The sequence below is a fragment of the Myxocyprinus asiaticus genome, chromosome 4 (genome assembly GCF_019703515.2).
Source record: "Myxocyprinus asiaticus isolate MX2 ecotype Aquarium Trade chromosome 4, UBuf_Myxa_2, whole genome shotgun sequence".
In the NCBI taxonomy this organism is placed as follows: Eukaryota; Metazoa; Chordata; class Actinopteri; order Cypriniformes; family Catostomidae; genus Myxocyprinus; species Myxocyprinus asiaticus.
Window position 1 is genome coordinate 15,520,630 of NC_059347.1, and position 23,601 is coordinate 15,544,230.

General features: G+C 36.8%; 1 protein-coding gene across 2 annotated transcripts; it reads left to right on the top strand.

Moving 5' to 3' along the window:
- The first annotated feature begins 16,321 nt into the window (after window positions 1-16,321).
- Window positions 16,322-23,529, top strand: LOC127439898 (uroplakin-3b-like). 2 transcript variants are annotated; one of them, XM_051696195.1, is made up of 6 exons: window positions 16,322-16,462; window positions 18,044-18,193; window positions 19,287-19,518; window positions 21,123-21,205; window positions 21,307-21,436; window positions 23,001-23,529. In XM_051696195.1, the coding sequence occupies exons 1-6, from the start codon at window positions 16,399-16,401 to the stop codon at window positions 23,203-23,205; spliced, it is 864 nt and encodes a 287-aa protein (XP_051552155.1). In that variant the 5' UTR covers window positions 16,322-16,398; the 3' UTR covers window positions 23,206-23,529. The 2 variants fall into 2 exon arrangements, with proteins under 2 accessions (XP_051552155.1, XP_051552156.1); XM_051696196.1 differs by lacking the exon at window positions 16,322-16,462 and adding an exon at window positions 17,981-18,043 and having other exon boundaries at window positions 18,142-18,193.
- Window positions 23,530-23,601: the final 72 nt, after the last annotated feature.

Below are 23,601 nucleotides of genomic sequence, written 5' to 3' on the forward strand. Positions count from 1 at the left end.
GTTACAGTCTTGCCTGAATGCAAACATGCTGAGAAAAACACATAGTATTGTTTACAGGGCCATGCAAAGTGGAAGTCAAGACTAAATGACGCCAACACCATCTGGTGTGCATTCAAACAACTATTTTGGGGGAAGAGTAATCTTGTACCTAACCATTCTGTAATCTTGTGCAAACCCTTAAACCCTGCCAAGAGCGTTCTCAATGCTTTGAGTCTTTGTTGCACATTGCAGTCTTTTAAGATGGGTTGTTGCCTGAGTGGATGTCTATTTTCCTTCTGTTTCCAACAGTACAAATAAAGTGTTATGACCTTCTGTTGTTCTCAGCCTGTGTCCCTGCTGCAGGCTGTTTGTGTTGGTCAAATGAACCATGGTACATTGGGAAGGCTCATCAAGGCTTAGCTTTTTTTCTTTTTTTGGATGGGTTGATCCCAAGTTTTAGTCCTGAGGAAGAAACTAAGGCCTTTAAGGAAGACTCCAAGTCACAAGAGATGATTTTGTATCTTGGTAGTCCCGTAGAGAAAACTGCCTTTGATTAAAAACTCTGTAAACACTTCCATGTTATGTAAGTTACATTTCTCTAGGGCTGAATTTTACTTAAATAAATAAATACTAATAATAATTTTAGATAGCAATGTATGGCTTATTGAATCTTCAAACATGATTTCTTATCACTTGATAACTACTTAATAACAGCATAGTATTGTGCAGAGCAAATCAACATTAATTAAACGACTTCGGACTCTAAATTCTAAATGATTGAATGACCGCAACACAGTTTCTGTGAGTTGGGGTGCATAGTTATTTATTTGTCCGATGGAAAACAAAATAGTTTAAAAGGTACTGCGTTGATATGAGAACTTCTGAGGAAGAACTAATCCCTGGATTTACCAAAGTTTGTCAGCTTTGTGGCATTGAATCTTTGAAAGGTATTAACACACGAAGTAGCAAATAAACTATACAGTATGTTCAAGTAGAACCATGTTTAATTTTGTGTTTCGAATTGTCTTTCGAGAAATAACACACTGATCTCACTGTGAATTTGGTGACAGTAGGTCAAAAATTCTTCAGCTGAAATAGTTCGGTGCTTACTGAAATTTAAAGCACTGCCCCCAGTGGCCGAAGCTGGAAGTTTTGTTGAACGTACGGGCACTTGTAAGCTCCAGTTTCCAGGTGAAATGTCCAGAGAGTGGCGCCAAAAGCGAGTTGTTTTCAGTTGTAATTGATGCTATACAGTCAACAGGAATGCATATTTTATTAATCCTCCCTATGCCCTACAAAACCTCAACCCTTACCCTAACAGTTAATGGAGTAAAAATGAATGCTGTCAGTCGATTAAAATATTTAATGGCAATAAATCACATAGTTTTTCATAGTCAATAACGATTAATCACAGATTTCGAAAGTGCTTAAATTTGACTCTATACATTCTTCTTTTCCTGTCAAAGTGCATTTAGTTACTTCTTAGAAAATAAAATAAAACAATATGTAACAAAAATATTTTAATAACATTTTCCAAACAACGTAATCCACAACATAAAGATAGAAATGCACTAAAATAGCACCACTTCAAGTAAAATTAATTGAAAGTCTATGTGGGAGGTTGACTAATTGAAATAACTCCCCCAGATTGTGTATTCATTGCATTAGGCATTAATTATATTAAACTCACATCCTCCACAATATTAGTCGTAACTATACACTTTGCTACAGCAATCGTGAAGTTGCATTCACATGATTCATGTTTTTTGTACTCCACATGAAAAGCGCTTGCAGAGAACGTGTTGTTTTGCTTTTAGCCCTGACACCACACATGTAAAGATACTTTTTCCAAATTTTCCGGTAAGACAGAAGTGCAACACGGCCCCAGGAAATACTGATGCTTCACTCCAGTGAGTCATTTGAATGCAGCTTGTCCCATCGGGGTTTGTTTTGTATGAAAAAATATGGTTAAAAGGTTCTTTCTCCATCTCTTGATCATAGACACAGAATCACTGTTGTGTGTTTGTTTGTGGTGTGTATTAACATTATAATGTCCCCTGACACAATGCAAAGGTTCTGCCCTATTCCAACCAGTGTTCAGCACTCACACGGAGCTGAAGGAAATATCAAATCAGTAAATGCGTTAATCGCAATTAAGAAAATTAATCGCATGCGTTAATGTGTTATTTTCGACAGCTAAATTAAAAATGTTATCTTAGAGGGAAAACTTAGCCTCTGAATTGTGCTCAACATTGAATATGTGAACATGATCATTTCCTGGTTTCCGTGGGACCAGTACCCATGTCTCTAAAGTTATTCACACAATGTGTTATCTGTAGCACCACAGAAAAAGGTGCACTAATTCGAATTGATGCAAAGATGTCTGATGGGAGATGGTACTTATCAGTAACTCGGCAGAATGGGGTCGATGTCAGGGTACTGGAAAATTCAGTACAGCATGTCGAGTACCTGTCTGATCACTCCGGAAATGAAAAATTTCCATTCCGGAAATTTGAGCGGCTCAAATCGCCCAAAAAACACTAGTCCAGCTACTGTGCATGCACCTTCTCGAATAAACAGACAGGCTTATTGATGATTGATAAGGCGGGACTTCCATTCCTAAAGCCTTCATGTTTAATGTTCTCATTTCTCCCTTCTATTATTGTGGTATCAACTATTTCAGATAAACCCTTCCTTAAATGGCATATAAAAACAAAATGATTGATCATTTTACAAATCAGTTACATATAGTTTCATGTAGACACTCTTTTCCTGTCTATGTAGGCTGTTCTAAGGGTACCAGACCCTACGCTGATCGTCACAATTCTGGCTCTGCGAGACTAGCTGAAAGCTAATGAGAAAATGGGGAGGGGAATGATTGATTGTACAGCCTCTATACATACTGCACTGCTTTTATCAACAAGCACAAGGCTGTAAACTGAGTGAAAGAAAGATAGAGACAATGGGGAAGGCAAGAAGTAATTATCTCAAACCACTGAGCCATATCAGATATTATAGAAGCAGTCAAACCCCTGGTAATATCTCTGTTTAGAAGACATTTTGGGTGCTTGATTTGCCTCATATCCTCTGTCCTATATGATAAACCACCATCTTGCACACTCATCCATGCTAGCCATACACATGATGTGCATAGCATAAGTGATCTGCTGCCTCCTTGTATTGGCATGTTGCATGATTCTATGAGTGAGATTCTATAGAGTAAACTGCACATATTACCCCAGAGATACTGTTGATTACCACAGACTGGCAGTGACAAGCTAGTCCCAAAAAAATCCATTGTAGGCTTCTGTGGAGCTTAGAGGACATGTACGGTTTGAATCATAGACAAAGTGTGTACTAAATGCTGTTTCAGGCTATTTAGATGTGCAAGGGCATTAATAAATCAAGCCTGTGTGTGTACTCAACCAGCTCAGACAGGATTCAACATATAGAAACACTTACACACCCAAAATAAATGCACATTTAAAGCAGACTCATATCGTTTATAGGATTTACCTGGATTTCTGCAAAAATTGGTAATACATTTGTTATATATTCTCATATATTGCATAGCATATACCGTATACTATACACAGTCATAGCCATACTGTAGGAGCATGCACACCTATATAGACACAAACACATACAGTATGTGCACAAACATACTACTAAGCACAAATGCGTTTACCCCTGTAGGGATCACAGTTGTGTGTCTGTTTGCATGGCTGACTATATGGCTATGCTGCTTTGTTAGGTACTGTATACGCACATGTAATGCATTTATTTTCATTCAGATTTTCATGATACTGTTTTCTGTGTAGTATTGCCTTATATTGTTTTGTATTTATGATAGGATTTATAATTGGTTATTCTTCTGTGTGTATACATATAGTTCTATATATCAGAGAAGAAAAATAAATAGTCAAAATTAATTATTTATAACAAATAATTTCTATTTTGTTGCAAATTCCTCTGTTTTGTGAATGTGTTAAATTTCTCTGTCCTGCCATTCAAATTGTAACGTTTATGTGTGTTTTGTTCATGTTTTGGATTCTATGCCTTTTACTTCCTAGTTCCTGTTTCTAGTCATATGTCTTGGTCAAGTGGTTTCCTGTTTCCCTCATGTTTCATTGGTCTTAATCTTATTGGTATTTAGTTTACTAGTCTTGTTATCAGTTCAGTTCTGTCACTGCTCACCTTGTTATTAGTTCTGTCTTGTCATTGGATGTCTTCTTATGTTGTTACCTTTTGGTTTGTATTTATAGCCCTGGTGTTCTCTATTTCTTGGCTGAGTATTGTGAATGTTTAATCATGTTATATGTTCTTGCTTCTAGTTCACAGTTTTGTCAGGTCAAAGTCAAATCTTACTACCTTCATGTTTTTGGAGCTCGCCTGATGTAATTAAACTGCACTTGGTTTCTACACCATTTTTTTCGTAGTTTTCATCTGTTGCCTGCACATCGTAATACCAATTCAAATTCCAACTCATAAATTGAAAGGGGGCCAATTTTTAAGTTATGTATTTTTTCCTACCCTGGTGTGGAGGTGATGGTTTACTGCTCACACAGCGCATAGCCGATATTCATCTGACAAATCAAACAAAAAGGGGGTGTTTGCTTCTTGTGTTGTGACTGATGCTAATCCATGCGTAGGCATCTTAAAACCATATTCTTTATTCCATATGTTTCAGATAATGCAAGTATTCATTGTCCTTTCAAAATATAGGCACAATTAGGACAGCAAGTATGTTCTAACACCATCTTGCTTCATGCATGCTTGAAGAATTTCCCAACACAAACTGTCTTGATTCTTATCAGAAAATCAACTGTATTGTGTGGATGTGTTAGGGTGGGTCAAATCTCACATTCACGTCCAAGTGGAGATGTAAGATTATGTGCTATAACAGACTTGTGTTGATTCAACTGCATGCTGATAACTAATCAAAACAGCACCTATATGCTGAGCTATCCTGTCCCAAAAACATATAATGAGAATATAATGATGGTAGTAGCATGTGAACTAGTGTGTTTAACATCACATACCCCTGGAATTGAATCAGTGTACTTTCCAATTCATTTACTTTCCCAGGCAAAACAAGAACAACATGCCCCTTTCTGTTTTTAAGCTTGCCTGACATTTCTCATTTAATTTGTACTTTTCTTTAAAATAAAAGTCTTTGTGAGGCATCTCATCACTGATAAGACTTTACATGCATGTAGTTACGTCAAAACCTGTTAGTGCTTAAATGCTCAAAAGTGGTGGGTCACATGTTGAGTATGTGTTCATTGTTTTGTTTTTTTAGCCTATTGGGTTACCCAAAAAGTTTTCCTGAAAAGCCATTTCCGAATGAGGGCATTCAAAAAGCGAGGGACTAAATTGTGGTGGGTTATAAATGATCTGGAATGTGAACATGGTGTTGCAGATATTGTATAAAATATACAATTTTATTCAAGCAATGGAAATATATACTTGTGAAACAGAGATTATATGCATATATATTTAATATACAGTCATTTATGGTAATTTGGGACATTTTTACACTTAAGACTTCTGAAATTTACTGTGTGAACACCAACAATTGAGACTTTGACAATCCAGCTAGAGGATACTAACATAGACTTGCTTGTCATGGAGCATCATAATTTAGGTGTCCCACATTACCTGATGTCCCAGATTACCCCAATTCACACTACATATTAAACTGATATCATATGTACAAATTTTAGCTTGTTTGCAGTCAGTGGAAGAACTTAATTTTGGAAATTTGTACAGACTCTACAAATGTTCTGATCATGTTAACATCATCGAGGTATGAAATATACTGTATGTTTTGTTGTATAGACAAAGACTTGTTGGATGTGGGATTGTGTGTGGGCTGTCTACACATACGGTATATGGCTGGCAGGCAATGAAATTGCTGATGACCTTGCCCTGCCTGTACGCAGGACGGGACAGATGTTGAGGAAGTGTGAGGTGATATCTAAGAAGACCATCCTGGATAAATGGTAACTTATCTGGTATAAAAATAAAAAGACTCAACACTTTCTACAGTGCTGTGAAAAAGTATTTGCCCCCATTTCTTCTATTTTTGTGCATTTTTCATTCTACATTGTTTTACATCTTCAAACGAGATATAAATCAAAGGCAACCTGAGTAAACACAAAATGCAGTTTTCAAAAATATAATTTTTTTTATTTAAGCAAAAAAGTTATCCAACACCTATATCACCCAAGTGAAAAACTGCCCCCTTCAACTTAATAGCTGGTTGTGCCACCTTTAGCAGCAACAACTGCAACCAAATGCTTCCGATAACTGGAAATCAGTCTTTCACAACACTGTGGTGGAATTTTGGCCCACTCTTCTTTGCAGAACTGCTTTAGTTCAGCCACATTGGAGGGTTTTCGAGCATGAACTGCCCGTAAGGTCCTGGCACAGCATCTCAATCGGGTTCAAGTCAGGACTTTGACTTGGCCACTCCAAAACTTTAATTTAGCTTCTTTTGAGCCATTCAGAGGTGGACTTGCTCCTATGCTTTGGATCACTGACTTGCTGCATAATTCAGTTGTGCTTGAGCTTCAACTCACAGACTGATGACCAGATGTTCCCCTTTATGATTTTCTGGTAGAGAGCAGAATTCATGTTTCCCTCAATTATTGCAAGTCACCCTGGCCCTGAAGCAACACCATCATACTACCACCACCATGCTTGACCATAGGTATGATGTTCTTTTTGTGGAATTCTGTGTTTAATTAACACCAAAAGTAATGGGACCCCTGTCTTCCAAACAGTTCCACTTTCGACTCACTAGTCCACAGAACATTCTCCCAAAAGGTTTGAGGATCATCAAGGTGTGTTTTGGCAAAATTCAGAGGAGCCTTAATGTTCTTCTGGTTTGGTAGTGGTTTTCGCCTCGCCACTCTTCCATGGATGGCATTTTTGACCAGTGTCTTTCCTGGATGAGTCGTCGCTGTGCTCTTGGAGGAATTTTGAAAGGTCGGCCACTTCTGGGAAGGTTCGTTACTGTGCCAAGTTTTCTCTATTTGGAGATAATGGGGTGTCACTGTGGTTCTTTGGAGTCCCAGAGCCTTTGAAATAGCTTTGTACCCTTCCCAGACTGATGTATTTCAGTCACCTTTTTCCTCATTATTTCTGGAATTTCTTTTGACCTTGGCATAGTGTGCTGCTGGGTAAGACCTTTTAGCCAACTTCATGCTGCTGAAAAAGTTATATTTAGGTGTTAATTTGATTGAACAGGGCTGGGTGTGTGTAGTCCAGCAGAACCCCATTATGAATGCAATTTCATAAATTTGGGGATTTAGTAACTAAGGGGGCAAATACTTTTTCACACAGGCCCAGTTGGTATTGGATAACTTTTTTGCTTCAATAATTAAGATGATCATTTTAAAACTGTATTGCCTTTATGTTAAATTTTGTTTGAATTTTTGAAACAATTTAGTATGAGATCATGTATACACAAAAACAAAAGAAATCAGGCAAATGCTTTTTCACAGCACTGTATATGAAATTATATGAAATGATATGTTATGATATATAATGTTCTTTTGTATGAACAGTATGATGAAGAACGAAAAGAATGTACTGCACTTTTAAATGGGGCATTATTTGGGATGTATATATGTGGGGGTAATGTTGGTAAGATTTATGTTATTCTGTTATTCTACAGGTGTAAAAGGTAAAGAGAAATTATACTAAAGTTAAACTATGGGTACTGTGTTAAAATTGTACCTAATTAAAGGTACACTCAGTAATTTTTTTTAAACTTGTCATCTTGGTCTTTCAGTGACATCTAGTGGTGTGGATGTAGCATCATTCAAATGCAGGAGTTTTCAGTTACTGATGACATTGTAGGAATTCAATATTCACACTCAGCCATGATTAATTGCATGAGTGAAAGTTTCCAATAACAGGGCGGTTAATAATAATAATAATAAAGGTAGTGTTCAGCTGGTCATGTGATTCTAACATGGCAGCCCCCATGTAGGGACCCTCTCCATGTGGAATGAAACTGCTTTTATAAGGTTACTGATATGACTGGAGTGTTCATCTAATATGAATGCTCATGATTTTATGCATATGTTTTAAAAATACAATTAATTTCTTTAAGAGTAAAATGTTTTAAATGAGGAAAAATTACTAAGCACACCTTTAAAAGTTGCTGAAATGGTTGAACAATTTAAATATCTTGGATTGATCATAGATAATTTGATTTTCTCTACAAATACAGACCATATAAATATGAAGGCAATGCAAAGACTGTACATTCTAAGGAAGCTGAATAGCCTTTACATTAGCAAAGATGTTCTTGAAATGAAGGAGAGTCTCCTGAGGTACAGCATTACATGTTGGTATGGAAATCTAGGGGTCAGTAACAATAAAAAGAGATCTTTTATTCCATCTTCTCTCATTTTATTGAACAATTAATTGCATATTGGCGATCTGAGGTTTTTATTCAATGGTTGTATACAGGGTTTTATAGGTTTTTATTCAGGCTTTTTTATTAGCTGTCCTTTTTATGCAATGCAAATGTTATTTACTTGGAATTGGAATTTACTGCTTTTTAATGCATTTGGTATATTGAATCTTATTTATTTTATTTGAATGTGGTGGCAGAGTACTGAGTGTGAATGTTTGCATGTTTTCGTATGTTATTCCACCTTGTGAGGGGCAAAAGACACATTTCCATGAGAATGGACAATAGAGATTCAATAATAATAATACAAATAAAAAAATAAAAAAATAAATAAAAAATTCAATTCAATTAATACTTGAAAGTAAAAAGATTCCAAATGTATTTGTAGCTATTAGCTTTAGAGATACAGATTTTCTTTTTAAAATAGCTTCCATGCACAAACTTTGTAAAGCAACCTGTTTAATCATAATATTCTCAATGCTCAAATGTACAGCGTTACTCAATAGCTGGCAGTAAGCGCCATAAATGAACAGGAGAAGAAATAAACGTTGCCTGAAGAAGACCCTGGAAGAAACATGGCTTTGGAGAAAAAAGATCGGCGTCCAGGGAAAGCTGCTGGAAAAGAGGCTCAACCTATAATGATCGCCAAAACTCCCGCAGAGGAGCAGCACTTAAAGTTGGAGAGATTGATGTGAAACCCTTTGAGTCAACACTTTTCCTCAAACTGCTGTCACAAGCGGATGATTCAATGGTGTAGCAGCTGTTATCTTAATGATACTACATAACTGTTGACAGTCAAACAAGTTTTATACTTTTCTAAAGGATAAACCTGCGCCTATACCAAAGGAATCAGAAGAGCAAGAAGATGATGCAGAGGTGCCCAGCTTCATCATGGGGAAGAGGTGACGGGGTGAGGAGCTTTGTAATGGAAAATGGATGATGGCCTTTGGAGACTGAAGTATCCAGCATGCTACCTTATGATGCCAAACACTCCTCAAGCAGTGAAGATTTAGTGAGCTGTGTCCTGAAAATACTCTCAGTACTGAGTAAGCGGTATCAGAAGCATCCTGTTATGAGAACAATATTGAAGACATGAGTTTGAAACATTTAAAGGGTCTTTTGTCGATGCTAAATAATGCAACCAGGTTCTACCCTGAGCTTTTTTATCCTGCTGTAAATATTTTTAATAAACAACAAAGAGAACAAAATTGTGTGTTGACATTGCAAAGTTTCATAGGAATTTTCCTCATCTATCTGTCTGTCTGTCTGTCTGTCTGTCACTCTTTTCTGCCTATCTATCCATCCATCCATCTGTCTGTCATTCACTCTTTCCTATCCGCCTGTCTGTCTGTCTGTCTGTCTGTCTGTCTGTCATTCACTCTTTCCTATCTGTCTGTCTATCTATCTATCTGTCTGACTGTCTGTCTGTCTATCTACAGTATAGCTATCTGTCTAGTTAGCTATCTGTCACTTATCAAATTTGTGACATTGACCACGTTAATTCCTTTGTACAAAGGGTCAGATCTCTTTGCTTTCACTGAAGCTCACAAGATGTTGGAACATTATCTAATCATGCTGTACATGAGTTGCAAGGTCAGTCTTGAAGCAGTCTGCTGTTAAATACAGTAAACGACTGTCACAGACCTGCAGTTTGTGATGTTAGCTTTAGCCTGTCAACACCTATAATTAAACATATTTAATAACAGCAGTTCTTTTTTATATATCTTTTTTTTTATCCCCTTTTCTCTCCAGTTTGGAATGTCCAATTCCCACTACTTAGTAGGTACTCGTGGTGGCGCAGTTACTCACCTCAATCCAGGTGGTGGAGGACAAGTCTCAGTTGCCTCCGCTTCTGAGACCACCAATCCGCGCATCTTATCACGTGGCTCGTTGTGCATGACACCGCGGAGACTCCCAGCATGTGGAGGCTCATGCTACACTCTGCGATCCACGCACAACTTACCACACGCCCCATTGAGAGCGAGAACCACTAGTCGTGACCACGAGGAGGTTACCACATGTGACTCTACCCTCCCTAGCAACTGGGCCAATTTGGTTGCTTAGGAGACCTGGCTAGAGTCACTCAGCACACCCTGGATTCAAACTCACAACTCCAGGGGTGGTAGACAGTGTCAATACTCGCTGAGCTACACAGGCTCCCTAATGACAGCAGTTCTGAATGCACATGTCCTAACATTGTTTTGGAGTTTTATAGCTTTCTTTACATTGTTGGGCGTGGTGCTGTAATATCATCATCATGTTAGCACGCTGTTTTTTTGTACTTCACATATTTTAGGAAAACTGTCATTTTATCATAAACATCACAGCCACACAAATGAAATTATACAAATTTTTCATTTAACTCAGCACCATACAGGATATACAGTGCTGTGAAAAAAATATTTGCCCCATCCTGATTTCTTCTGTTTTTGTGTATACAGGATCTCATACTAAATTGTTTCAAAAATACAAACAAAATCTTATATAAAACAAAGGCAATCTGAGTAAACACAAAACGATAAAATGATTTTAAATTATAATGTTATTTACTGAAGCAAAAAAGTTATCCAATACCAGCTGGGCCTTTGTGAAAAAATATTTGCCCCCTTAGTTACTAAATCCTTCTATGAAACTGCATTCATAATGGGGTTCAGCTGGACTGGACACACCCAGGCCTGATTACTGCCAGCCCTGTTCAATCAAATCAGCACCTAAATACAAATTTTCAGCAGCATGAAGTTGGCTAAAAGGTCTCACCCAGTAGCACACTATGCCAAGGTCGAAAGAAATTCCAGAAATAATGAGGAAAAAGGTGATTGAAATACATCAGTCTGGGAAGGGTTACAAAGCACCACAGTAACACCCCATTATCTCCAAATGGAGAAAACTTGACATAGTAGTGAACCTTCCCAGATGTGGCCAACCTTTCGAAATTCCTCCAAGAGCACAGCGACCACTCATCCTGGAAGTCACAAAAAAGCCTAGGACAACATCCAAGGAACTGCAGACCTCTATCACATCAATAAAGGTTACTGTTCATGACTCCACTATCAGAAAGACACTGGCCAAAAATGCCATCCATGGAGGAGTGGCGAGGCGAAAACCACTACTAAACCAGAAGAACATTAAGGCTTGTATGAATTTAGCCAAAACACACCCTGATGATCCTCAAACCTTTTGGGAGAATGTTCTGTGGACTGATGAGTCGAAAGTGGAACTGTTTGGAAGATCAAACACAGAATTCCACATAAAAGAACATCATACCTACGGCCAAGCATGGTGGTGGTAGTGTGATGGTGTGGGGATGCTTTGCTGCTTCAGGCCCAGGTTGACTTGCAATAATTGAGGGAAACATGAATTCTGCTCTCTACCAGAAACTCCTAAAGGAGAACCTCCGGGCATCAGTCTGTGAGCTGAAGCTCAAGTGCAACTGAATTATGCAGCAAGTCAGTGATCCAAAGCATAGGAGTAAGTCCACCTCTGAAGGACTCAAAAGAAGCAAAATTAAAGTTTTGGAGTGGCCTAGTCAAAGTCCTGACTTGAACCCGATTGAGATGATGTGGAAGAACCTTAAATGGGCAGTTCATGCTCGAAAACCCTCCAATGTGGCTGAACTAAAGCAGTTCTGCAAAGAAGAGTGGGCCAAAATTCCACCACAGTGTTGTGAAAGACTGTTTTCCAGTTATTGGAAGCATTTGGTTGCAGTTGTTGCTGCTAAAGGTGGCGCAACCAGCTATTAAGTTGAAGGGGGAAGTTCGTTTTTCATATGGGTGATATAGGTGTTGGATAATGTTTTTGCTTCAGTAAAAAAATTTTTTTTTTTTTTTTTTTGGAAAACCTCTTTGTTTTATGTTAAATCTCGTTTGAAGATCTAAAACAATTTAGAATGAAAAATACACAAAAATAGAAGAAATCTGTATAAAAATTATATATATACACTGATCAGCCACAACAACACCTCAATCAAATCACTTTATTGTCACACAGCCATATACACAAGTGCAATGGTGTGTGAAATTCTTGGAATACCTGCTTAATATTGTGTAGGTCCCCCTTATGCCACCAAAACAGCGCCAACCCGCATCTCAGAATAGCATTGTGCTATTCTTCTCACCACAATTGTACAGGGCGGTTATCTGAGTTACCGTAGACTTTGTCAGTTTGAACCAGTCTGGCCATTCTCAGTTGACCTCTCTCATCAACAAGAAGTTTCCATCCACAGAACTGCAACTCACTGGATGTGTTTTGTTTTTGGCACCATTCGGAGTAAATTCAAGAGACTGTTGTGTGTGAAAACTCCAGAACATCAGCAGTTACAGAAATACCCAAACCAGCCCATCTGGCACCAACAATCATGCAAAGGTCGAAATCACTGAGATAAATTTTTTTCCCCATTCTGATGGTTGATGTGAACATTAACTGAAGCTCCTGATACGTATCTGCATGATTTTATGCACTGCACTGCTGCCACACAATTGGCTGATTAGATAATCGCATGGGTGTTTGTTGCCAGACAGGCTTGTTTGAGTATTTTGTTTTAATGTTGTGGCTGATCGGTGTATGTAAAGTATATATATATACTTTGACCCAAAAAGACATTTTGAGTTTCAACCTTTTTTTTTAAAGCAATTCAGTGGTTGGAGTAGAAACAATAATGATAGCCTGTCATTAAAAAGCCGATACTTTCCTACTTTACTGCATAAAACTCTTTTCTGTGTCAAATCACCCAAAAATAATAGAGCAGGTCACATACACACATGGAGTAATTTTTAAAAATATTACACCAATGTTCTCTAATTGGTAATGTTTCATCTAAGTATGTGGTTATCTCAATATTGACATGTAACTTACATTTTATTTCCCTCACATGCTGTAAAACCAACAGTGTAATTGTTCATTAGTCACTATATGGATCCTGTTGTTGTTCCTCTGTAATTGTGAAAACAGTGTGGCTTCATAATATACCCTCCACCCTTACCACTTAGTAAATACTGTTAATAGATCTAGTTTCTAGTCCGATACACCACAATAGGATTTTACACTTTTATTACATCATGATGTTAACTGACCATCTAGTGTTTACCAATGATGTTTGTTCTGAGTTTACATGTTGATTTATACAGTATATACTGTATGTATATGTATTTATATAGCAATTGAGAGTTAAATGACTTTCTGCTTCTAAACTAGTGTTTACTGTATACAGTATGTGTCATGTCTAAGCTAAGCAGGCCTGGTTAGGCTGGTTTTTACCCAGGCATCCACTTGAGTAACAGAATATGTGACCTAGTTTGTTCCAGAAAACCAATATTGTGGTGCTAATTAAAAATAAAACATTTTGATGGTTATTTAGTTATTATTATTATTATTATTATTATTAATTACAGTTTTTCTCAAACGCTTTGGCACAATCGTCGAATGACTATTAAACTTCGTCAAACTATATGACTAACTATATGAACATTAGGTCATTTGTTCACATGACTATAATCATTCATAATTGTTTTGGCACAAAATGCATTGAGTAAACCTTGCAGATTAAAATAGTTTGCATTCATTTGCTATTGAATGATATTACTCTCAAATGCAATTATACACGTGTTCATTGAGTAAATCCCTACATGCTAAATAGAACAACCAACAATCACAATAACCTGTCACACATATATTAGATACATAATAGTTATATGGTATTGTTCTAATAGTTGTCGGATGGACAGACTTAGGCTAGATGGGGAACAATTCAATTTCCTCACAATTTGGAGCAATGTATGTACAGGTAAGAATTCATCATTGTACACTACACAGTGCTGTAATCTCCTTGTCTTTCAGTATTGACAAGTACAACCTGTATATGCAGAATATGTTACACAATGTAGGATATGTGTAACTGTATGATTTGCAATATCTACTGTAAATTATTTCCTAAATTGCTAAATTGCTTTACTATCTTTTATAGAGAGTGATGGAGCTGGAGGCTGATGAATCCCCACACATTTTTGTGTATGTTGATGAGGCAGGATTCAACTTGACCAAAGTCAGGAGACGTGGCCATAATATTATAGGTCACCGAGCCACTGTTGATGTGCCAGGCCAGCGTGGAGGGAACATTACAATGTGTGCTGCCATATGTGGGACTGGTGTACTCAGCCACATTCCCATCATTGGGCCCTATAACACACAACGTCTCCTCAATTTCCTGGAAACTCTTTACAGGGATCTCATTCATGAGAATGAGAGGGGGTTGGTAAGAAATGACTTGCCAACGTATGTTATAGTTTGGGACAACGTAAGTTTCCATCGTTCAAATACAGTCAGGGAATGGTTTGTTGCTCAGCCACATTTTTTGATGGAGTTTCTCCCACCATACTCCTCATTCCTAAATCCCATTGAGGAGTTCTTTCTGCATGGAGATGGAATGCTATGATCACCGTCTTCATGACCAGTTGTTCTTACTGGGAGCAATGGATGCTGGTTGTGAGGATATCACAGCAGATTGTTGTAGGGGGTGGCTGCATCATGCCAAAAGATTTTTCCCTTGTTGCATTGCAAGGGAGGATATCCGGTGTGATGTAGATGAAATGTTGTGGCCAGACAGAGAGGAGAGACTGGAAGACCCATGAGGTTGATGAACTTGCAGCATATTTTCTTTTTTCTTGCACATATTGCAGTTCCTGAATTTTGCTGTTGTATATATTTTTTTCTGTACAAGCTTTCTTTACGTATTTTCGGTTGGCTGTAAAGTGTCTACATACAATGATGAGAAATGTTTGAATAAATGTTTTGTTGAAAGTATAGTGTGTGCCATGACTTTTTGACATCAATGCTATTCAGCTGCCTACATATACAATGTTAGCAACTGGACAATATTACATAGTGGGTAACTATCACACTTTCAGAGTACACTGTCATTTGACAAGATGTCTTTGCATTTTGACTGTCTTGGTCTAAGCAATGATAAAGGAACCTTTTGTTTTGATGACAATGATTTATTCATTGATGGATTTATTTACATTTGAAACATGAGTTAATTCTTTCGATTGAATAATCACCTTTTGCAGGTCACATGATGGGAGGATTGTACTTAGAGTTTTGACAGTTGTAAATTTGTTTCAGTAAATGTGCCAAATCAATTGTGAAAAACTGTAATAGTTGCATTGAAGGTAACACCCTTTAGTTCCTCTGTCCTGAGACTGGGAATGGAGCAATGCTTCTAAATTTAAAAGGCTGATTTAATTGTGTGACTAAACTACACACCCATGCTTTTTAATGTAGTGGGTAATACAAGACTTGCTTGCTTTTGTGGGTATGATGTCACCAGCAAACCGGGTCACTCACTCCAACTTTATTTACCATTAAAGGGATAGTTCAGCTAATAATGAAAATTCTGTCATTTACTTCCCCTTATGTTATTCTAAAACTCACAGGAGATTCTTTCTTCCATGGAACACTAAAAACAAGATGATCGGCAGAATGACAGCATCAGTCAGCATTCATTATAATGCTGAGGAAAAAAAGATGCAATGAAAGTGAATGCTGACTGAGACGGACATACTGCCTAACATCTCCTTTTGTATTCCACGAATGAAAGGAAGAAAGTCATGTGGGTTTGGAACAACATGAGGGTGAGTAAATGATGACAGAATTTTCATTTGAAAGTGTTAGATAACATTGCAACTTCAGGGCATCTTGGCATCATTTAATGGCTTTGTAAATAATAGTGCCCATTATTCAAGGTAGACATGTTTTTTTTAGTTGTATGAAAACATTTTTCACAGGTTACATAGAAACAGCAGTCAGCACTTGTCATGTCAGGACTTTGTTATGCCCGAAGCACCTCCCAGTTTCTACCTGGGGTTCACACACCCATTTTACTTCTTTTTATTTGAGTCGATTAGTTTATGCCAGGATTATTACTGAGTGCTAGACCAGCCAGGTTTGATCTTGCACAGGATTTGAATAATAAGACACTAGCTGCATCCTTCAAGATGAAAACAAATAGGGTGATCAGTTTGACATCACTGCTGTCTATTTGCATCTGGATGGTACAAAGTAAGTGCATTTTAGCATTAATTGTCTGTTTTCTTGTTCTTTTTTTTAAGCAGTTGCTATAGAGATCTGGAGTCAGTGTTACATTATGACTCCTCTCTATTTGTTTTCTAATTGTTTTGTTTACCTTTTACTTGTGTTGATTTGGGAAAGGCGTATTTACAGCTAATTAAAGAGTGAGTGAAGTGTACAGTATATCCCATAACATTTTCATTATGTTTGATTACTGCATGACCAGTGTTGGGTGTAATGCATTACTTAGTAATTAAGTACTGTAGGCTAATTAAATTACTTTTTCAATGAAAAAAGTAAGGGATTACTCTTAATTTTTCAGTAATTTATTTACAGTTACTTCTGATGTAATTGCGTTAAATACTGTATAGACTATAGAACAATTCTATATAAAACAATAGTGAATTTAAAATAGAAATTTAACGTCTAATGTTAAAATATATGTTTTCTAATTTAACGCTGCCCCCTTAAATTCTTTGGCCAGTTCATGTATAATTTATTTGATTTTTATATGATTTATTTGAAAGAATTAAAAGAACAGTTTCATGTCTTATATTTTTCATCTGGTCGAGGTTGATAAGGGCTTTAGAAAGTAATTAGTAATAAGTAATGCAATTACGTTTTTAGAGTAACTTACCCAACACTGCATGTGACATGTCTAAGAGTACAAGACTATTACAGCTCAACTTTTAACAAAAAAAGCAGAATCTCTTCTTTAGTTCTGGAACAAAAAATCTTGAAATCCTCCTACAATTTTATATTAAATACTTCTGTACTCATGACCTGCCATTCCTGTTTTATAATATCCATGGTATTCAGTATTTAAATTTGCAGCCCACCTAAGCTTAAGATTTGTACGCAAACTTGACATTTTGTCACCTGTTGATTGAAGTCAGCTGGGATAAATATTGATAATACTTGCAAAATGTTAAAAAAGCATAGCTAATCTCAAAATAATTGATTCTCTTTGTGCCCTGTTATAAATGTGTATATACACACAGTGTATATTATATGTATCATATACGCATAATGATGTAATGATAAAAAATTAAATATAGAATTATTTTAAACATTCTACAATTAATAATTTATAAAATAAATATATATGTTTTATTTAAAACATTAATGTTTTATTTTCAATTTGATTTTGTATTACATTCTAAATGGAGTAAAAGTTAAGAATCCCTGTTAAATATATCAGTTGTATAGGAATTTACAAATGACACCATTTCATGAGAATGACGCACCACACAGACGAACAACACCGATGACTACACTTGTAAGAACAGAATCTCGACAGAAAGACAGAACACTTGGAGACAAGACAAGACCTGTTCGTTCCGTTTCTTGCCTAGTTTTTCCATGCATGCACCTGTGGGCTCTCTAATTACAGCATTTGGAGTTTGAAGCTGTTGCACAATTTAGTTTTCCCATGACAGGTGCAAATGAAACAGGCTGAACCCACCATTATTCACTCAGACTAGTAGAATTGAATAGGGATCAACTTTGGACAATGGAGGCACAATGAAAAAATGCTCTGTAAACATTCTAAGGCACTTTCTGTTCATACAGGTCAGACAATCAAGCCAGAGATCACACCTAATGATTTCCAAGCCAAAATCACCACTAATTCTGTAATACTGAAACAGCCGCACTGTTATTTTATCCAGACATGCACTCCAGATGACTGTGAGATTTGGCTGGTGCCGGCGCTAGTCTCAGGTAAAACTCTTTAGAAATGAATAAGGAATTCTGTTTACTTTTCATTAAGGGTGATGGTGAATGAGTGCATGTGTGTGATGTCCCTTAAAATATACAGTAGAACAAATGTTCCCATCTTATACAAATAAACTTTATATTTATGTTGGCTTGACAAAGCAGGGCAAGATTACCACGTGGGCATTTGGGGCACATGCCCCAGGCTCCCCCAATGGATAGATTGTCCCATCTCTAAGTACCAAGTACTCTTTTGTAAATGTGTGATTCAGCAGTTTCGTCAAAGCACATGTTTCATTTTTACAGGCAACATGAAGTTGTGTAGTTCCAAAAATGTACTTTGAGGTCATTTGTTTTCTAGTGTACTACTAAACATTAACTAAATTCCTATTCGAAGATATAGCTACACATGTAATGTTTACAGTATCAGAAACACTGAGGCCTCTACACAGATTTTGATCCAATCAAATGCTCTCTAGAATGAGAATGTCCCTCCCCCTGCAACTCACTAGCAAGTAGCAAATCACGATTTATGGTTGTGATGAAACTAAAGCCTATTGGCTATTTGAAAAAGGGACAAGCCCTTCAATAGGTCACGTCCAAACATCAACACGTGCAGCAAATTATGCTTATCAAGCCATTTTATGGGGTCTTTGGAGAGCTTTCAAGCTGCATTTGCTAAACTTGGAAGAGTACTTCAGCCCGTTCTGACTCGGGTTGCTATGACTTTTCCAACTGATTGGAATAATAGTTTTCCCATGGCAGATGATCAACTATTCTAAATATTCCTCCTAGATTTCAATTTATGCCCACCAAACTTGGCACAAACCTCCAGTTTGTTTTGACATATTACATATTATCTTTTCTAATGGACTGGATTTATGGTTTTCTCGATCAATAATCCCATCAGTCTCAAAAACTTACATTGTCATATGTCTGTCTTTATTTAAGGCCTATAAAACCCTCAAACTACCAAGGAATTTACACTATTTTGACATCTCAGACAAGGCTTTGTCAAACAACATTCAAAGTCTGTCTTGACAAACCAGGCGGTACTCTACGAATTTCTGTTTCTTCTTTTGCATCTGCTTTCATTCAGCAACCAGCACCTTTGAAACGGACAGCGTAAATGCCAACATCCTCAGCCTGTCACCTTATCCATCAGCATTCATTGACCAGCTGTCAAAAAACTACTTTCTGACCAAAGTTGGACTTCAGAAAGATTTCCCCTGCAGTGCAGCCTCAGATGCTCTATACTTCATAGTCGGAGCAGATGGGAAATGTGCTACGCCCAACTGCAATGGAGTATTACCTGTTGGATCCACTTTTAGGTAGGATACTTTAAGGAATACCGAAAAAAAAATGTCTACCTTGAATAATGGGCACTATTATTTACAAAGCCATTAAATGATGCCAAAATTATCATTATTTAGTGACACTCATGTCATTACACACATGCTGTTTTTCCATGAAACACAAAAGCAGAAATTATTTTACACAGCTCTTTCCATACAATGATAGTTCATAGTGAACGTGTCTGTCAAGCTCTAAAAAAGACCAAGAAGCACCAAAAAGTTGAAGTTTATGAGATTTGTGCGCTATATTCCTTATTCCTCAAGTCTTCTGAAGTCATAAGATAGTTTTGTGTGAGGAGCTTGCCGAAAATCATTAATGAACACATTTACATGCACGTTTTTACACCAATAATGCTTAAAGGGACAGTTCACCCAAAAATGAAAATTCTCTCATCATTTAATCACTCTCATGCCATCACAGATGTGTGTGACTTTCTTCTGCAGAACACAAATGAAGATTTGTAGAAGAATATTTCAGCTCTGTAGGTCCATACAATGTAAGTGAATGGTGACCAGAACTCAGAAGGTCAAAATAGGAAATAAAGGCAGCATAAAAGTAATCCACATGACTCCAGTGGATACATTTTTGTGGATGAGAAACAAATCAATATTTAAATCCTTTTTTTTTTTTTTTTTTTTACAATAGATCTCCATGTTTTAACAGCCCCAACCAGTAGATGTCTGAACTGAAAGTATAAGTCACTTCCACACCAGAAAGTGAAAATGTAGATTTACAGTAAAAAAGGACTTAAATATTGATCTGTTTCTCAGCCACACCTATCATATCGCTTCTGAAGACATGGATTTAACCACTGGAGTTGTATGGATTACTTTTATGCTGCCTTTATGTGCTTTTTGGACCTTCTGAGTTCTGGCCACCATTCACTTGCATTGTGTGGACCTACAGTGCTGAAATATTCTTCTAAAAATCTTCTTTTGTGTTCTGCAGAAGAAAAAAGTTATATACATCTGGGACATGAGGGTGAGTAAATGATAAGAGAATAAAAAAATTGTGAACTATCCCTTTAATATGCTGTCAGCGTGTGTGGTCATGTAAGCAAATTAAATGGCATTCCTTTATCGATTTAAAGGGATCGACACACATAGATTTTTGCCTGTTTAGCTGATTTTGAGTTGCACGAAACACCTTAACCGGTATTCTTACCAGCTTCTCCAATGTGTGCAACTGTTGTGCGCATGCCTCTTCCCGGTTTGATGTCAAAATCCGAGAATAACATGAGTATTTCAAATGTCATGTTAACACGGATTTCTTGCTTTGTAGAATTTTTTAAATAAGCTGATTTTTGGGAGTAATCAGCATATTGGTGTGCATGTAAACAGGCTCATTGACTGGTAGTCCTCATAAACTCTACTTATGCTCCATGGAAAAAAAATACGGCAAAAGCATACAGGATTGGAATTGGAACTACATGAGAGTAACTAAATAATAACAGAACATCCATTTTTGGAGGAACAATTTCTTTAACAAATGCTCTGAAGTAGCCCAAACTTGTGTTGTGCATTTAATATGAAAAATTTCAGTTTGCTGTAACTGTATTGCATCTGTTTTTCACTTGAAGGTTCAAGTATCTTCTTGTCAGTGGAACCAGCAAGACTATTCTTAATCAGACAGACTGGTCTGACAACATCAATCTTAACACTCGTAAGAGTGCACAGAGTTCATAATAATAAATCATCATTTGAATTACCATTCATACTGCCAAGAAATATTGGAATGATTAAAATATAAATCTATTTATACAGCAAAAGACCCTCAAAGCATTTACGATGGTCTTAGTAGGAGATCTGGTGCCATGGTTGTCATTACTACCATTCTCTGTGTGGCTGTGGCTCTACTTTTGCTCTTTTTCTTCATCATGCTGTGCTTAGTCTGGTGAGTAAATCTATAGGTACGCCTCATATACAGTGACCCCAAAATGTATTCGGACTCAATTATGCCACACTTAAAAATGCATTAGCTAATGTCATGGCATTAGACAACCAAGTAACAAACTGAGTGCATCTGCAAACAAATGATTCAAGACCATTTCTCAGAACTAAATTCACTTTTCTTTGTCATTTTTGTAATTTTAACCAACTCCTCCCAAGGTCATTTTTAATATATGTATGAAGTCAGTTTCCCTGATGTTTGACAACCAGAAAGTGTCCAGATACTGTACTTTTCTGTCTTAATTTTGAACATTGTTTGAAAATTTAAAACCTAACAAACTTCTTTTTGTGAAATATTTTGCTTGAAATGGCTTTCTTTAAAGGGGCAGTTTACCCAAAAATGAAAATTCTCTCATAATTTACTCACCCACATGCCATAACAGATATGAATGACTTTCTGTCTTCTGCAGAACACAAACAAAGATTTTTTTATGAAGAATATCTCCGTTCTGCAGGTCCATAGAATGCAAGTGAATGGTGACCAGAACTTTGAAGCTCCAAAAGGCACATAAAGGCAGCATGCAAGTAATCCATAAGACTCCAGTGGTTAAACCCATGTCTTCAGAAGCAATATGATAGGGGTGGCTGAGAAACAGATCAATATTTAAGTCCTTTACTATAAATCTCCACTTTTACTTTCACTTCCACATTCTTCTTCTTTTGTTTTTTTGCAATTCGCTTTCATCGCCACCTACTGGTCAGGGCTGGTATAAGGTGGAGATTTATAATAAAAAAAGGACTTAAATATTGATCTGTTTCTCACCCACACTTATCATATAACTTCAGAAGACATGGATTAAACCACTGGAGTCTTATGGATTATTTGATGCTGCCTTTATGTGCTTTTTGGACCTGTAAAGTTCTGGCCACCTTTCACTTGCATTGCATGAATGTGCAGAGCTGATATATTCTTCTAAAAATCTTCATTTGTGTTCTGCAGAAGAACGAAAGTCATACACATCTGAGATGCCCTGAGGGTGAGTAAATGATTATGATTTGGTTAGGTTTTCAAACAATGTTCAAAATTAAGATAAAATAAACTGTTTGCATGAGTAAACCAGGCACACATTCAGAAAGGCCGTGAGGCCGAAACGTCTATGTCCCCTGACTGGTGGAAAAAATTAAATGAAAAGAAGTTGAAAATAAGGAGTGTGGATCAGTTTTTCTTTTGTATGTGAACTATTCTTTTAAAATAAATGGCACTAGGTTTGATATTTTGTTTTCTTATGCAATGGTATTCATACATTTTTAAGTGCGTCTTATGTGTACAATACATTTTGGGATGACTGAACTAATTTTATCCAACTTTTTTTATTTAACATTAAATTCAGTTTTCATCCTTTAAAACATGCTATTTTGTAGGAATCTGTCATGCATTACTGTCTAATTTATTCATCTTGCTCCTCAAATAGCAAAGCAACATGTTTGCTAATGACTGCATCAAATTCCTCAAAGCCTTTTCTAATCTGGTTAATTTTATAACAAATGTTTGAATCTTGTCAATCCAGCTGTGGCAGAAAAGACTCCAAGCCCATCACAGTTGTGAACTCATTTCGTATCCCCCGCTATGACATCCATAACCTGAAGGACCCAGTGCAGCACTACGACAATCCTGCCTATGAATCAGAGGGGAAAAAATATTCCACATCTGACACTCTGCCCAGATCCGGAGCAGTTGACACTTCAGATGCCATAAAGCTACAAAAACTGTGAGCTTCCAAAGACACCGTCATTGCATTGCGAATAATGTGGAAACAAAATTACTATGCAGTTTCTCCAAAGAAACCATAGAACCGAACCAAAAACTATTAACAGTGAAAAATGGTTCCTGATGAACCTAAGGTGCTGCAAAGAACCATTAAATAACTTTATTTCAAAGAGTGTAGTGGAAAAGAAATGAGGAAAACAAATCATGGAAAACTTAAAATTAAGCCATTAATTGTATGACACTCAAATTGCGTATGTATGTTACATTGCTGTCTGTCTATCAAGTGCTTTTTGAGCATAGGCACATTTATAAACGCTTTGATGAGATCAGATCTGTGTCCTGTAGAACTTTTTAATGTATGTTGAATCATGTAACCAGAACGACTCTGTTAAAAGCATATT

What these genes read in the sequence shown, in the direction of transcription:
- LOC127439898 (XM_051696195.1), top strand. Translation starts at nt 16,399, where the DNA reads ATGAAAACAAATAGGGTGATCAGTTTGACATCACTGCTGTCTATTTGC. An exon ending in TTGCATCTGGATGGTACAAA is followed by an intron (nt 16,463 to 18,043) that starts GTAAGTGCATTT and finishes CTGTTCATACAG; the next exon opens with GTCAGACAATCAAGCCAGAG. An exon ending in CAACATCAATCTTAACACTC is followed by an intron (nt 21,206 to 21,306) that starts GTAAGAGTGCAC and finishes CTATTTATACAG; the next exon opens with CAAAAGACCCTCAAAGCATT.